Source organism: Ischnura elegans, chromosome 7 (genome assembly GCF_921293095.1).
Source record: "Ischnura elegans chromosome 7, ioIscEleg1.1, whole genome shotgun sequence".
NCBI lineage: Eukaryota > Metazoa > Arthropoda > Insecta > Odonata > Coenagrionidae > Ischnura > Ischnura elegans.
In genome coordinates, this window is record NC_060252.1 from 77,568,713 (window position 1) to 77,587,023 (window position 18,311).

Consider the following 18,311-nt stretch of genomic DNA (forward strand, 5'->3'; position numbering starts at 1 on the left):
TATTTATGTGCTACCAAACATACTTTGGTGACGACTTTTTATGCCTGCTGTTTTCTTTCAGTGCCGGCTTTTCCGCTGGGTTCAGTGCCACCAGCACCCTATTGACCCATTTCTCTCCTGTTATCGTGTTCCCTCGTCTTTTCGCACGGTTTTACACTCCCCTCTCTCACATAATTCCTTCCTATCTCGATATCTCATTCCTTTTGCCTGCACTTCGTCACAGAATTCGTGAAAGGGTGTAGGAAGCAGGCGCTTTACTCGAGCTCACCTATTTGAAGCTTGCCGAGTGGAGACGTTATCTGTTCTTCTTATTTGAATTTCGTCTTTATTTAATGTCTTTAATTTTTTAAGGGCTTTCGTGTATTTGATCCAATTTTTCTCGGTGAGACCGACGTCTTCCGGAGTTACTGAAATATTCTGTACACTAAGTAAGGTTTGTAATTTGAACATCAATAGTAATAATAATTTCGCGTTGAAAAAAATTAGATAATTTCAAAACTACTGTATTCCTCTGCATTCCCATCACACTAGTTGTCACAATGGATAAACTATGAATTCAGTTTTCCATTCATGAATTCAATTTGTAGTCAAATTTCTTCCCAAAGTAATTATATTGAAAAAGATTTCAGTGCTTCATGTAGTGTAGATAATATTAAGGTTTTCTTACATCTCGCCACAGAATCGTCTATAATTTTAAAAAACAAGCGCTAAACTCGACTTTGAAACATGTTGGGCTGAATAGAAATGAAGTTTTCCCATACGATTACTTAATTTTATATTGGTTTCGTGAATTCGATCCATATATCTCGTCAAGTGCAACATCTCTCAGACCTTTTTATATTTTTTCTGGACGAAATAAGTGTTAAAATTGAGCATCAATAAAAGTAGCGATTTTACATGGAAAAATCCTATAATCAGCTCAAAAAAAGTACCCTTTTGCATTGCCATCACGCAGTAGGTCACCTGGGATCTTTCTTCCCTAAATTAATATGATAAAGATGGCATTAGCTCCTCATCTGAGTAAGCAATACCTGAAGGTTAGTTTGGGCGTTTTTTTAACATTTGGTTGAATTTAACGGTTCATTTGATGATTTAAAAGATATTTTTGACATGATTTGACTCATAAGGGGTATCTCTCATATCACTCATAGATAGATAACATCTAAAAATATAAAAGTCGGAATAATATATTGTGTGGCCACCATTTGTGCGTCTTTTCATAACAACTTAAGGTCTATTTCAAATTTTCAACACAGCTTTGAGTCAATTTTTGGGACAATATCTCATTCCTTTTTCTTCCACGTCATTCGTGAAAGGGCGTGGGGAACAAGCGCTTTGCTCGACTTCGCCACTTTGAAACTTATCGGGCAAAGTGGAAACGGAAAACCTTTTTTCGATTTAAATCTTTCTTATTTTTTCATTCAATGGGTTTTGTGTATTCGATCCAGATTCTTTGGCGAGGGCAACGTCTTTTGGAAGTCCCCCTCTTACCTTTTTCAACATCGCTTTGCATCGGTTCACCAGTCATAGTATCCACAACGGTCATTCACTCCGCGCGCGCCTTGTGGTTTTCACTCCTCCAGAATTTTGTGCAGCCCAAAAATATTTTGATTACTCTTAATCCTCGACCGCAATTTTTCAGATCAGACTTAAATGTTGAGTTTAAATTTCTTCACTGTGGCACTCTATTCATGCACTTAAAACTGAATAACCCGATTCATAAATCAGAAAAATTATTTTGAAACATACGTTCAGGTTCTTTAAATCATGTTTCATTTTTCAATCATCAACAGTAAACTTTATGAGTGGGCTTCAACTTCGAATAACCGATAGAAAAATATAAGACGTGATATGGATACAAAAAATTTAAAGAGCAATGTTTTCATTTCATCTCGTTACCACGGAATCACTTTCAACTAAAATAGCAGATAGATAGTGCTGTGATAATATTTTTAAACAAAATCATTACTATATTTAGTGATTTCATATATATGGACTGTATTAAAAGCATAGTGAGCTCTCTAAATACTTTTTAGTTCCTAATACAAATCCTTTGAGTCACTTTTAGTATATATAACTTCACACCCGTGCGCGTGACTGCGCATAAAGTCAATTTTTCCATGCAGCGCTTAGAAACGCAAATTATTTAATGCTAATTTCACCGGAATTTTAAAGCTATTGCATTTCTCTATTAATTATTTATTTAAAAATGCTTTCAGTAAGCATTATAAATCTAGAACTCTCCAACTGTTTAAAATTAATTAAATTCATTAATTAACCAACTATACCTTAGAAAATTTACCTGTGCAGAGTGCAAAGGAAAGTTCAGACGTAGCTCTCTCTTAATTGAAAAGAAGACTTCCTTGACTTCCACTGATTTATTTTCTTGGTACGACATGTTTCGATCCATAGAGGTTTTTTTCAAGTACCACTTTCAGAAAAATAAGAAAATAAGTCATTGTAAGAAAACAAATCAGTGGAAGTCAACAAAGACGTATTTTCATTTGTGAATATCAACTTCCACATAGTCGAGACTGATACCATTGAACGTTGCTATTTCTGTTTATTAATACTTCAAAATTTCCTATTTTTGAAAACGGCTTGCGTTTGGATGTTATTCAATCATAATTTCTTCTGTAGCTTTTCTTTCTTCAAATAATTCTCCTAATAAGAATCTAGAAAACTTTTTTCAGATAATTTTCACCCCCGTTTATAACCTCTTTATTCTTAATTTTTCTGTCTTGTTATTTTCTTGACCCCTTAAATTATATGACATCAAATTATCAAATCTTACTGTTTTTGAACAGCTATTTTTACTGCTACTATTTTTGTCTTGCTATTTTATTTTTGATCTAGTGTCCATGTAAGCTATGTGTAGAAGTTTTTTTGCAGAAGTGGGTATAGGTAAAATGCCGTTTGATATATAATCACGCTGTTGAAACGTGCAAATGCATCCCCGCTGCTGAAGCAAGCTCGAGCCAAATAAACGAGCCTATCCAGCAACTGCAGCAACGGTGCGTGTTGCCGAAAGATAAGCCATTCCTGAGAAACTTCATCAAACATGTAACCGTGAAAGAGGCGAGAAATTCTGCGGCCTCTATAATGTGAATACGCCCACCGCATATAGCCGGCGTAATAACCATTATATTTTATCCATAGCTCGCTCTATGCATGCCGAAGGTGCTACTGTGCAAGGTCGGAGGGAAATCATATCTTTTTCATTACCCTTTAGGATATAAGAAGTTGCAAACCGACATGTTTTCTGGAGAGGAGATTTATTGAAAACAGAAGCTCGGGATTCAATTTTAAAGGATTTTATGTTTGCCATTTCCTGGAGTTAGATTAGCCGAGGCTTAGAGATAAAGGCAATTTTCTTTGTCGAGCCACAGGTATAGCTGATTGAAGTTTGAATTACACAAATGAAACGATTCCTGGAAAATTTCACCTGACTGCTTTTAATTGAAAAGGTCAAAAAATTTCTTTGAAATCGGAATTCTCCGAGCGAAATTGTTTTTTTTTTTTAATTACGAAGTGATTTCCTACTGTAGTCTATGGATAATAATCCAAATTTAAAGGCAATCCATTATGTTTCCTTCGCAATTGGTGAGCTTAAGCCCATTTCCTGCTATATTTAACATTTTTATGCGTGAAATTAGATTTCACAACTATTTTATCCTTACTTTCGGCTATACACATTTCCATTGACTCTGCCACCTACTATGCTTTGTGTCTTCTTTCAATGTCTCATCAGAAGAATGAAATGAACTCTTTCTTCGTAAATAATTTTACTACAGCATTATCATGTTTGGCTGCCTATTTCGGTACTTTGGCTCGGCTATTTTCAGTAGCTAAACGTTACTAGTAGCTTCAGGCTCTTGTTTACGATGTCTACCTTTTTATCTTTAGGTAAAGGTGTACCAATGACACGAAACATTGATTGCGCCTTTGAAATATGCATTTTTAATGTCTCTAAGTGCAATATTTTTATTTTCTACGACTTAATTTAAAATTCATTTTTATTCAAGAATTACATATTGATCAAAATAACTGTAAATTCTACAAGAGTGGATAATTTAGATCTAATTAGCAGCACAACAATACATTTACTGTTTCAAAGGTAGAGATGCAAAGCAAAAATTCAGAGTGGCTAAATTCGCTTAATATAGTATTAAGTATTTTTATGGGTGTACTTCAATATGCTATACAGCATTTTACTGTTTTTTTAGGAAACTTAACAAAATAACTTTTCATACAGGTTTTATAGGACAGTAGGCTGTATAAATTATTTATTGACGGTTATTTAAATGGTGCTTAAAAATGCTCCATATTCACGTAAGATCTTTACTTTTAAGATTTACTTGACATTTTCAGTTTTAATTGCGACATTATTCAACGATTAGTGACATATTATACGTCTCTTCCCCACCTTTTCTTTCGGAAAATACTGTGCCATAACATTGATATTCGTTTCGGATATACCTTAAAATTTAGAGCAAAATTTTGAGGTCGAAAACATTTAGTATATAATAAGGAATCATATTCCTTGAAAGAGTTCAATATATTCCTTCTACTGCCGCAGGCGTAATACTATCTCGCACGTTCTTTTGTGACCAAATAAGATTAGTAGTAACGTTAAGTCAAAGGAAAAAAAAACTGCTCCCGGATCTCACGATTCCGCCCAAAGTGTTCTATCTTTGGAACCGCCTCGGAAACATCTTCTAATAATTTTGTTGTATATTGCAGTCCAGAAGGTTTTTGCCTCTAGATGCAAAATGTCACACGGCAGCATGTTTGTAGGCTTAGCACAGCTGTCTCGATGCGAAAGACAAAAACTTCTGATACTTTCGCGTTCACCACTGATATCATCATCAACTGATTTTCTGCCCACTGACAGATCCCAAAAACCAAAGTTGTCTCCATCTATTCCTCCCCGTGACTCCTCCTTGGTTTCCTTATGCCTTCTTCCTATCTTCACTCCTTCAGTCATTTTCAGGCATCTTCTTCCTCCTCTCTTTTCTCCTCCTTCTATTCCCTCAATTGCAGCATTTAAAATCTCCTTCCCACTTAGAATATTTCCGATCCAATTTCCTTTCTTCTTTTGTATAGTTTTCAATAATGTCTTTTTTCCCAACACTTTCCAGCACTTTATCCACACTCTTCTCACTTTCCTCATTCACAATGTAATACATTCCTCACTTTATCCACACACTTCTTTCTCTCCATCCTCCTCCACACCCACAACTCCTGTTCCTTTCTCTTGATTCTATCCCTATCTCTTCTTCCCGAGATGCACGTATATTAGGCACCATTGATATCATTTTATAATTATTGCACTCAATATTGACTTAAGGGTGACTCCACAAAGGTACGACGCTGGCAAATAATTTAATAAAAATGTTAATTTCACACACAATTACAATTTATAGTAGCACATATATATTAGTAATAATGGAAACAGTGGCACCGACTCCATAGGACTTGAGGGGACCCGAGCCCCCTCAAAAAATCCTTATGGGTGTGAGGAAAAAATGTGTCAGACTTTTCGATTTTCCCGGGAGTGCCCAGATATCGAGATTCAAGTTATTAGGGCTCTAATGTTGATCATATGACTCTTATAGAATGCTTAAAAACTTAAAACTCACTACTTATAAAATTTTCCGGGGCAAGATTCCCGGTTTGGGCCCCCTCAATATTTTTTGTATGTTGGCATCCGTGAATGGAAATAACCCTCTATTTTGGGGTTACCGACTTGTTCTACATTAAGAATGTTTTGAATGTGTTGTTACATATCTTTTAAGTCTTCGGTTAGTTCCTTGATTAACAGATGAGCTGATGCTCTATGAGTGACTACTAAATGGCACTCTTCCGTTTCATTGCAGCTTGGGATTCGTGCTACTTGTGGTGTACGGAGCGCAGCTTTTGTGGAGTGCCTTCCTCCGTCAGCGGTCTCTCATCCTGTGTGCTGGACTTGTCATCCTGCTGCTTGCATTCTGTGGCCGATCCGTCGTCAGGAACGCGGATTGGGCCACACGGGAGTCCCTCGTCAGGTGAGCATTTGAGTTTAATGATTTCCATAAATAAATAAAAAATCATTTATTATCCCCAAATTAATTTTTATTGCGATGGATTTCATTTTATCCCTCTGGTGAACAATCCTAACAACAATTATTAATTAATAACCACTTTGTGGAAATGAAATGCAAAAATATTTGTCGATTTTTCAATATTTTCTTACGTCTTCTTCACGGGTCTTGATTATGGTAACCTAATTTTTTATTTAATCAATCATAATTTATGGTAAACATGATAGTTTACTTGCCTAGTGGAACAAAGTGAAAATGGGGTATATCCAAATTCTTGTTTTTTCTTTTTTGCTTATGCACAATTGAATCTTTTTATATTTTTTTTTAAATTTTACTATTGAATAAAAGTAAAAATCGTTCATTCCTTCATGTATTAATTTAACCGATTCGCCGGAAGTGATAAATCGTGCATCGCATTACAATATCCATTTTAATTATTTAAGGTTCCTAGAGCTTAGGCCAAATGATGCAAAAGTGTTTAACCGTCGTTTCGGTTTATTTAAAGTAATGCAAAGAGGTCAAGACAAGAAAAAAAATCGATTCTGTTTTCAATGAATTCTTACTTTCATCCGACCTTAAGCAAAAGCTGACTAATAATCGTTTTCCCTTAAAATACTGATTGGACGATAATGCTTGCTTAAAAATGCGTCATAATATTGAAACGTGCTTTTTAATTCAATTAAAATGACACTCAGCTTTTCCCCCGGGAGAGCAGGGGCAGGGGATAGCAGTCATTTGTTTTCACTCCTAATTAAGGTAAAAGCTCTCTCGCCTGCCCTTACGCGAGAAAACCTTCATCCTCCCTGGGAACAAAATATTTTTGGAGATGAAAAAGTTTTTAAACTTTTGCCGGTGGATTTAGCATTTTAGGAAAGGGTTCGAGATAGATACGGCTTGAAGACGTAGCCAAAATGTCATGTACATATACAAGTAAATCCTCAAGCTGGTTGGAGTTGCTAGGACACAACCTATCCACAGGATAATAAAGTTCGAGTTGGAATGATTTGAAAATGTAGCCAAACCTAGCATATATTAAATATTCATTACTTGGGGTAAAATTTATCTACAATTACTCCGGCAGAATATCTCATTTCTCAGAATATCTCATAAAGACCTTTTTATCATAATAGCATGAAATATCAAATATTTCTAATGCATCATATATTTCTTGGCTTCCATGATTTGTGATTGTTAAAAGCTATGGATTAATGGCTGCCATCATGACTTCAGTGTCATTAAAAAGCTTCTCAGCTTCTTCTTAGCTACAAAGTTCTAATTCCGAATTATCGTCGATTTCGTTTACCCAAAAAGCAGTGTTATAGACATAGCTGGGAATACTGTAATAGATATAAAGTATTGTGGTTCGACAGTTCTTCCTAGGATTTCAGACGATTTCAGTCGATTCTATGGCTTCTTGTCGCATCTCGTCTAGTTTCGTCTAGTAATTGAGGGAAAGAGAGGACGTTAGGTGTCAGCGAACAAAAAACTCCCTCTATTGAGGTAATTGTATAGAATTCAGGGGTAACACTGGATAACGATGACGGGGGAGAAGTATTGTCGAGTCGTCAGAGTAGTAGGGTGTGTGACCAGAGGACTGGGATCCCATCCGAACCATCGGGGGATGTTAACAGAGTGCCAACCGGGGATGGTCGGGTTAACACAGTGCCAACCGTCATTTTTGGCCAAACTGGCCCGGGAAAAAATATGAAAACTGTTGAGGAAAAATGTGAACTACAAGGTGCAACTTATTATTTAATTCAATCTTAAAATATATAAAATTGATACTAATATGTTGAAATGTGTTGCTAAATAATTACGAAGTTTTATGGATTTAACCAAACTTTAAAATGTTAACTTCTCAAAACACTAGAAATTGTTGGTGGCTCTGTTTTAATCCGACCCCTTCAATAAACAAAATATATTGCCTATGCATGGAGATATTTACGCCAGAGGGTGCTTTTCCCACCTCTGGCTGAAGAAGCGCGACGATATATTTTCCTAATTTTTATAACGGAGAAAAAATGCACTAAAATAACGTTGGCCACCAACGAGGCTAGGCCAGAGAGATGCAGTTTTGACAGCCGCCTATTACGAGAAAAGCTCCTCCGTTCTTGAAAGCGGTGTCGAGATGAGAACAGAAAAGTATTCGGTGACGGCCTCCGTTGTTAGTGTGAGTTTGAAGAAATGCTTCTGGGAGTGCGACGAAAAGGGGGCGTGGCTGACTCGTGGCGTGGTGCCCTCTAGAAGCAGTGGCGGATATAAAAAACGTGGTCTAGGGGGGTTCCTCAGTGATAGTACATGCATTCTAAGCCATTCTTTTAGATGCAGCAGTTGAAATTACACACCATATGTTCGCTATAAAGAAGTTTTATTATTATTTTCGTTTAATAATTGACAAATCACCAATTATTGTTTCATAATTTAATTTGAAAAATTAAAGTTAACTTTTTTAATACGCTTTTTGAATTTTTCCAACCCCAATATATCTGCCGCACGGGGCAACTGACCCCGCCCCCTTGGCCCGCCCTAGATCCGGACCTGCACATGTGTGCGTATGTGAAGAGTCCGCGAAGATGAAGTCCCGGAGAAAGAAGGTTTCATGTGCTCTTTCTCCGCTCCGCCCGTGTCGGCCGTGGGCACGAGCATAGCCAGGATTGCTCAAGTTTATCTCAGGGATTCCGTGCGACAGAAAGAAGACATGTAGAATTCTACATCATGCGACGTGATTAAGGCGTCCCCCAGATTTCTTGGAAACACGAAGAAAAGTTACATTTATTTTTTCCATCATTCTCCGTCCACCGGAAACGGTTCGAAATGGATCGCGTCCTGGATCTCTTAGGAAAAATTTATTTTCATTCCCTTTTTAATCCGCGCATCAAGTCTTGTGAGTCATGGCCACGGTCCAGTTTTCGACTTTTAAAGGGGGCGTTTAAGACACGCGTAAGCCCATTTTTAGCTATGTTTAAACCTTTCCCCTTCCGCAAGAAGTAAGCATATTCATGGCCCTTTCCTTCAGTTAATTGCGTATTTTTTTCTATTCCATATATTTACTTTATCGGAACTTACAATTTGAGTATACTTCTATACGTAAGTGAGGAATTGACAATGACAACCGAGGAGAAATCAAGGAAAGAAGCCTTTTTAATCTTGGGCTACAGAAGAATGATGAAGATCAAATGGATCGACCGATTAAATAATGAGAAAGTCCAAAGAAATATAGAAGAGAAGAGAAGCCTCATGAAAACCTTGAAAAGAAGACGGAAAACCTTAAAGTCAATATCTTGAGACAGGATGCCCTGATGAAGACAATCGTAGAGTGACTAGTATATGGCGAGAACGGAAAAGGATGATCTCGAATGGAATGCATGAAAAAGGTAAAGAAGGATGTAAAAGAAAAGAAATTCGTATGTGAAAGTAGTAGCTGATAGAAAAATTGAGTATAGTGCTGCTTCAAACTTATCTTAGTACGACGAAATGGCGAAAAAAAACAACATTTTACCCTTTTGTAAAGTGTTCACATAGTAATGCCAAATGAGGTCTATTGAAATTGAACTGTTAGTAATACTTAAATAGTTAAAAGGATTACGTTATAGATTAATTTTATTAAATAATTTATCTATTCATAACTGGCGGCCAGGTATAGTTACGTATTGTGAGTTCGGTAGAGAGCATACAAATCTAAGGTTGTGTTCCTCCCCAGTAATCCTTCAAGTGACAATCTATTCAACTATTTATTCCAAATATATTACGCTCTTTTGGTGGCCTTGGAATCTCCTAGGTCACACTCGATAATCGATCGGATAATACTACGTTATTCTGCACACTCACCCGAGAGATGACTCGCAGCCTCTGGCGTTTTCAGTTTGGTAGATTTTTTTTGTTTTCTGCAAGAGCAACCTGAAGCATTCCGAAGATACACAATAATGACTGCTTCTTTCTTCACGACAGAGTCAGGCCTTCATGACGTACGTAAGCAATGTTAAGACCCCCACCCAACTCGCAATTTCCTGCAAAAGAAAAAAACTCGACACCTCCCCCTATCCTATGTATCTATACTGGAACGTCCCCAAGGAAGGCCTTCTTTTTTGTTGATAGTGATGATGACGATTGTCGAATCAATAAAATCAAGTACAAAGTTTCCGCGCTCATAATGAAACATTCTTAAAATTAATTAGCGTAGGGTAAGACTTAGGCATTGTAATTTTATATAAATGAATATTTTTATTACCTTAGTTAGTGATCATATCTTTGAGAAGAACTGTTTTTTATTTCGTCGCCAAAAGCGTGGAATACAATGAAACAAATTATGTCATGTTTATGGTAAATTTGAGTGATTATGCTTATGTGTGTTATTAATAACGCCTATTAAACGTTTAGTGACGTGGAGCAAATTATTAAAGCCAGTAAATAGGGAATATTTTGGTATTATTCTTCTAAGTTGGCATGAGAGCAGATTTAAATGTACGCGAGCATCATTTTGCCTAATAACTCTCATCTCATAAATTTGGTCGAGAGCAGGTCGGAAGCAAAACAGAAAATAAACGTTCAATGCTGCCTATTAAGCAGGATAAATGAAGTTCACTACTATTCACGCTTATCATCTCGGATTAAGCTTGTGATAAATATTGAACGTAGAACATGCGTATGTTCAACCAATAGCTGACGATAATATCGCTCGCCCATCATCAATTTTCGGCAAAATTTTATCCGCCTGACTATCTACGGGTGTTCTATTAATAATAATGCGCAGCATTAATACAAATTTTCGCATTCCGTCTCCGGGTTGCAGCGGGATACAATTAATTGAGTGTTGGCATGGAGTAGGCTTTTTTTTCGCAGCTGTCGGACTGGTTCCCTCAACCCCCGAGCGTGTAAAGAGTCCCGCGAAGTGCTAGCGCTGAGTGAAATTAATTGCCATTTCATTTCGCACAGAACCGGCGGCGAGGGAAAACTTGGACAGGTAGGTATATATAATCTCTGGGAGAAAATTGCAAAGCATCACGCTCTCTTTTGTGATATGCTATTTCCTCGCGAATTATTTTTTTTTGTTTCCGCGAATACACTTTTAATTAAAAAACAGGGAAGATACGGGTGCGTTCAATTGAATCGGTTGGGAAGACCTCCTTTGTCGCAGCATTGAGTGGCCTCGGTGTCCTTTTCAGCGCAACCTGGAAGCCGGAATTGGAAAGAGGGGTGTATCCTGATTATCACGAGAAAGGAATCGGATAATTTTTATTTTTAAATCGATTTTCGTTTTGGGATTGCGGAAAGCGTAATCGCATAACTGGTGCTTTTGTTAATTTTATGTTTGGTGCTGAAAGTGAAGCCTTAGAATGCTAATGCTTCGGAGGCTTCACTTTTATGTTTAATCGTTTCAAATGAGTTAGTAAAATTAAGGGAAAATGCTTTGAATGGCTCATAATGATTGTATTATGTTCATTCAGGTTTATCCGTGAATTAAGAGCGCGTGTATTCTAATTTGAACATGAGGAGCTAGTATTTGGAAGCTAGGGGAGATAAAAGTTGCGAAATTTCGTTTAGGCAAGTAATTAATTCAATACCTTTTTTAATTGTGCCATTAGATGGTTTGTGATATGTCGTTACGCTCTAATATTGCCTTCATAATCAATTACCCAAGTTCCCCTTAAACTTCTCTAAGGGGCATATTAGATCGATGGCCTCCTAATAGCCATAGTTCACATGTGTTCCTGATATCATTTGAAGGAGATTAATTTTTTTGCTAGAGAGGTTGTCTCTGAGAGTAGCAGTCGTTAATTGAGGTACCTTGTTCAACATTTTAAGGATCGATTATCTCTGAATGGTTAGATCATATTATTTACCCATAGTTTCTGCAAACTTTTGCTTCTATTGTAGCAGATGAAGTAAGGGGATGTCCATAAACCTTAATGATATTAAACATACCTTATATTTCTCTCGATTTTTTTATAGTAATAAAATTTTCATAACATCAACCATTTATCCATGACACAACCAATGAGCTATACTACGACGAGCATTAAAGATTTACGCGGGAATTGCTCGTTTTTACTCAATTGTCAAACCAGCAGCAGGCTGGCGATCCTACCGTTATTATATTTGGTGATTATGAAAAAGGTTCCCCATGTACGAGATATTAATCGGAACCATAATGACGTCACCAACTCATGAAAAGTTTTTTTTTATTTTAAAACTAGGAGAGATTTGCTGAGTTGGGAAAATTTTATTCAAGTGCATATCTGTCCCTTCCACCTGCTATACTTTTTGGATTTATCACGAAATAGGGTCTAAAAGACTACCCAATCGTTCATTCAAATGCTCTCATCCATCCTGCCAATTCATATAATTTTTTTTTATTCTCCAACCACCGGATACAGCTCTTATTGGCCATTTTACACCGAGGTGTTCAACAAATGTAACAAGTAAACGTACACAAACAACCATGCCCTGGACCGGGGAAACCTACCCAGGCGGGACTCGAACCCGCGACCTCTTGTTTGGCAGGCGAGAACGTTACCCCGCCAAAGAAAGGAACCTTCAAACTTCCGTTTCATATCATTCCAAGTTTGTCCTAATCGGATGATTTGGTATGGATATTCCTTCAAACTGTAAATGAATTAAGTAGGTGTAATTTTGGACTCATTTCATGCACTTCCTTTTCTTTTTTCTCCTTTTTCGTCATTGTTTGACGCCATCCACGTCTGGTCTGTTGAAAAGGCCCAATAAAGTCAACTTTCTTTGGAGAGATATCGTGGAACAGCATAACTAATGATAAATGAAGATATTGCATTGCCCAAAATTTTATTTACATAATACAAAACGTGTTTCAATTGTTAAAAAGTCATCCTCAGGTAAACAGAAATTAACAAAAAAATTCATTTCCGACAGATATGATATTTTCAAAAATAGTGGGGAAAAGGATAAAAGATCGGTTCAGATGAAATTCAGATCACATTCTTCTTTCTGATCTTTTACAGAGTAGGTACTACAAGGTTCAAATTAAAAGCAGAACACATTCCTCCTTCTGATCTTTTACCCTCATCCCCCCCTAGTGATATTTGAAGAGATAAATGAAATCTATCTGCTGGAAATGACATTTTTTGTTAGCTTCTGATAATACGTGAGGATGATTTTTTAACAACCGAAACACATGTAGTACCTACTCTGTAAATACAACTGTGGGAAATAAGATATGTCGATCATTTATTTTTAATGGGGTTGAAGGTAGTAATTAGATGTAGGTTACGTTATTAAACTTATTAGAAAATAAATACATACAGTCTCAAACCATTTCAGGAATAAGTGGATTGATGGGTATAACGGAAATGAGGTTGCACGGATGGCTTGTGAACACTTGGTTGTAAATTTCCGCCCACCACCCATATGACCCGCAAGACGGCGTTGCATGTGTGTGGCGACCCCTTTAAGCTCCGTAAGGGGACACTCAGAATCGCCCCGAATATTAATCATGCTGCATTTATTAAGGGATCAGGCGCTTCCTCCAGCGAAGATTTTCCTCGACGTTGCGAATCTCAAATGCCCCTCGCCGTGCTTGCTCGCGAAAAATGCCGGCGTGACCGAGGGAGGAAGAAAATGCTCACCTGTGCGGCGCGGGAAAGAATTATATCCTTGGTGATGTGTGAGATGAAGGCTTGAGGAAATTCCTAGTGCAACGCAAAGACATCAATCCAGGGGATTTGAATACTTTTTTCTAAACCTGCAGCATACTAGGCCTTTCGAAAATGCTGAAGTTAAGCTGATGAATAAAATCAACTGATTTTGGCGTACCTTGGTGGAACGATGAAATGTTCATGGTGAAAGAAAAACCAAGTACTGTTCCACAAACTTTTTTTATTATTGAAAAAATAATAAAAGTTTGAGGAACAGCACTTGGTTTATGTTTCACCTCATCCCAATGAATTTTTAGGTGAAAAAGAGAAAGAATTCATTCATACAAATAAACATGTAATTCAAGAATTGTTGGATCCAAATGATAACGAATATCCCAACATAAGTAAATTTCTCTCCCGGTTAGCAATCTTGGAAACTTTATTTTAAACTTTTCTAATTGGTTTTTCATTACAGCTATTTTTCTTTTAGAATAAACCTAGGTTATTACATTTATGTATACCGGGAATAGCCATGGTGATAACTTTACGGAATTTCCCGAGAGAGAGAAGTCTATGTAGCTGTCTAAAGCACTCGATCGGAAATCGGGGATTCGGGTTTGAATTTTCGTGCCTAGTTTTCAGTAAACATTGTCAACGTGTGACTCTTTGCTATAGAAATTAGCTTTCCTAGCATTATCATTTTCCACTACTTAAGAAGTCGGAAGGTTTATTCGGGTCTGAAGAAAATTTATTATTTATATGAAATTCACATTGCATAAAGAGGCCTCATGATGCGAATATTTCTTTTCGTGTGTCGCTATGACCCAAATACTGTTTTGCTCCTCGAAAAAAAACTGGCAATTTTCATCAAAGTTCTGCTCATTCAGTTCAGCATTCATAATCATTGTTTAGTTGTAGGTTCACGACCCAGTAGATAGACTTAATTCGAAGTCAGCTTTGCAGTGCGTGGATGATATCTTTCCTCATCCTTACTCCAGTACCGTGCATAAGATCCTTGTGCGGAAGAGGGTTTTCTATCTTTACCCCAGCCAATCAGATGAGAGGTTTTGGCACAAGAGGATGTAAAGGCAGGGAGTTGATCCCTTAGCAAACTGGGGGAATTGAACCAGCTCCCTTCTCCGCCTCGTGAGCGGGTTGCTCCTCCGCAACTGCATCCGTAGGCCGTTGAACCATCGTCTTCTCCACATCCTGGCAGTCATAATACCTCGCTAGCCACTTGAATTTCTAGCCACTATTTTAGATTGGGGCCTTACAATTCATTGCTAAAATTACATCGGCCTCCGGATTCCCGCATTCATAATCCGAGTGAATTCATTTTCCGGCGGAAAACATATATGCGCCGAGACGTTTGCTACTTCACACGGTTTGAGCACTTCCATTTTTTTCAGCGAGAATTTTTCCATTGTATTTCTTAGTGACTCTTCAATCTGTTTTTGTCATAAATTTCGAATATTATCTCCGTTCTTTTGTTTCTAAATATCCGTATAGCGCATAGCTCTATTAGCTTTTCACTACGAGGGCCGCATCTTAAACTGCAGTTTGACTTATACTAGAGTTCCTACTGAAAAATAATGAAATAGTAAACAATTTTTATTATTTATCTAATATTTTTGATCCAATTACTATTCAATCATTTATTGTTTTTGATTCTAGTATACTGGAACTAGCCACGGTGATAACTTTACGGAGTCACCCGTAATGAACAAATTTGCGAAATTTCACAGATGAAACATCATTCGCCTCGACCGGAATCCGAATACAGAACCCTCGATTTTCGGCCGAGAGCTTCTCCTCAAATTTTCACGGAGAGGATTGACGCCATAACAGCTTACCTGGTCAAAGCATACCACCGATAGGTTATCGATTGATTTTTTACCTATGATAAAAATGCTTCCACGGATAAGAAATCCACATAGTCCGCCTTCTTGCCGCGGGCCCTTGGTATACAGTTTTGAAATAAATGTTTAATCACTCCGAATTTTCCAATACCCAATAGCCATAGGTCTCATGGTGTTACTATTTTTTGCTCATGTATTCTTAACTGCTGAAAACCCATGATTTGGCTGAGAATGAAGACCCCTGCGTGTCTGGTTATCAATAATGTCATTTAATTTTTTTAAAGGTGAAAATCTTTTAGATACTGTTAGTTCATTTCTTTGCAGTGCCATTCGGAATCGATAAAAGCAAATTTTAAAGTGAAAATACGCATTTTGTCTTTGCCAAATTTTCTTTATAACTCAACATTAAATGAGCGTGATTTTGGAGAATATTCCTTACCTAGAATTCAATTTATTGATTCATTGCTCAAACATGTTACCTGCAATAATAATAGTAATAGTCATAATAATCTTTGTTAAATTTGCGAAATTAAGACTAAATAGTTCTCTGTTACATTTGGAAAATTAGACAATCTTCGCCCTGCAATACATCTTTGCCCTATGTGTTGTGAGTTATCCAGGTGGTACTTCAGCCCGTGATACTTAGTTTGGCTAGCAAGTACGTTACCTACGACGAATAGAAACCACTACAGTACTTCTTCGAGAAATCTAGGGGTCATGCTACTACTGGTAGAGTTTTGGAAGGATTTTAATGAAATAAATATATTACATTCCGGTAATACGCTATTTTAACGACGTTTACCATCAATTTTTAATATTCTGGTTAATATTGGTGGGATATTATATGGAAAAGTGGCGGACCATTTTTTCTGGCAAGACCTGATATAAAGTAGACTGCATCATTAGTTTGAGAAATGTAAGTTCTCCTTCATTTCATCCTAGTGTTTACTAGAGATAAGGTAAGAGTATAGAGCAAAACACTTGGAAAAAGTTTTCTTAGTAACGGATGGGATCTATGAAAAATTACTTATAGTTTCATGATAATCAATTATTTGTGACCATATACACCAAGTTTAAAGTCTCCACCTCAAAAAATAAATTTTGGACTTTTGTCCGGCTTTTCCGATTTCCTACTACTGTGCAGAAGCTGAAAAAAAACTAAAAAGTCACCGAAAGTGTTTTATGCATTAACTTCCGGTTAGCTATTTAAAGGCTCGCCACTGGTAGTCCGCCAGAATTCCTTGAATAAGATTCACTGAAGGCATTTAGTGCGGAGCAAAATTAGTTGTCCCTTTGCCGTGTATGTGTCAGTAGGACTCGAGTACATCAACCTAAAAAACACATTTCTGAGGGTGCATTTTAACTATCATCAATATCAGTAAAGTTTATTTGCTATCAGAGTAGGAAGCAATAAACTAGTTTCAATGTTATACTTTTTGTTTTTAAATGGAATGAGCGGCCTTTGCGTTACCTTTCTTCAAACCCGGATGATGGGAGTTTTCAACGGGTAGTAAATAAGAATGAATTATTAGTAAATAGGAATAAGAAGTACTATTTTACAACCTTTGCCTAAAATATAAAAGACATCTCTGAATATATCTGTTAAAGCAAAATAAAAAGCTCCGTCCGAACTGCACAATAATCGATCAAAGTGGAGCTACCCCACGAGAGATACGAAGTTCGTGTGAAAGCGTCAAATATGGGAAAAATGAAAGGAAAATTTTCACAAATATCCGAACCACGTCCTTATTAACAATGAAAACCACTTAAATTTTATTGATAGATTTACTGACGATAAAGTCCATGATAAGGAGAAAATATTATTTCCAAACGTGAATGAAGTTCGTATTTTATAGTTGATGGAGGTCGTATTCAATGACTACGGATACCTGAGAATGTTAGATTGAAGATGGTATCGAAAGGCGGCCGAAGTATCGTATTTTTTGCTTTATGCATACACATTGAAAACAAACTTTTTACATAGTGGTGAGTTGTTTGTTGATGAAAATTGAGATCATATACATTGACCCTCAAAATGTGGCTTCATGTTTACTCTTTATTAACTCTTGTAGTCTTCTGGACTCTGCCGTCCTTGTTGTATTTATTTTATTTTCACCATATATGTTCATCAATAATTTAATACTTGAATTAGAACACTATGTTACATAACCTTTTGCTGGGGTAATTATGAATAATCCTAAGGATAAGTCTTGCTGTTCTAGCATCCGGTTAAATAAATTTATAAATATGTTTAATAATGAGCTCCTTTTCTTAGAATTTAAGAAATCTTTGAAGCTTTAAGAGCAATATTTATAATACTAAATCGATAAGTTTTTTTTATTAATTGAAAATCATCTTCTTTGATCTTTTAATTTTCTCGGAAAATCTAATTGATGAATTTATTTTCTTTTCTTTCTCCATCCCTTTTGATCCTAAATATCCATTCTTTGACCGTCTCAATATCCTCATCCCCTTCAATTTCTCCGTAAATTCCCTCTCTCGTCCGCCAACTTCGTCTCCCCCGTTTACCGCCGCCTGGTGGGATATTCCCCACGGGTCTACTCCAATCCTCATCCTCATAATCCGTCCCTGATTGCTCCCTTCCTCAAACAGGGCCGGCTTGAAAGTTCTGCCCCACAACGCGAAGATGCACTACAACTTCGCCAACTTCCTGCGAGACACCGGCGACGTGGACAGGGCTGTCGGACACTACAGGGAAGCATTGAGGTAAGTCCTGGTTGTCAACAGTTCCCCCCTTCCAA

At 37.0% G+C, this 18,311-nt stretch overlaps 1 protein-coding gene across 1 annotated transcript in view; it reads left to right on the forward strand.

Moving 5' to 3' along the window:
* LOC124162150 (protein O-mannosyl-transferase TMTC1-like) overlaps window positions 1-18,311 on the forward strand; it is a 956,057-nt gene that overhangs the window by 636,548 nt on the left and 301,198 nt on the right. Inside the window, exons 9-10 of the mRNA XM_046538572.1 lie at window positions 5,880-6,047; window positions 18,163-18,276. Coding sequence (XP_046394528.1) covers window positions 5,880-6,047; window positions 18,163-18,276 — 282 coding nt within the window. The remainder of the gene's footprint in view (window positions 1-5,879; window positions 6,048-18,162; window positions 18,277-18,311) is intronic.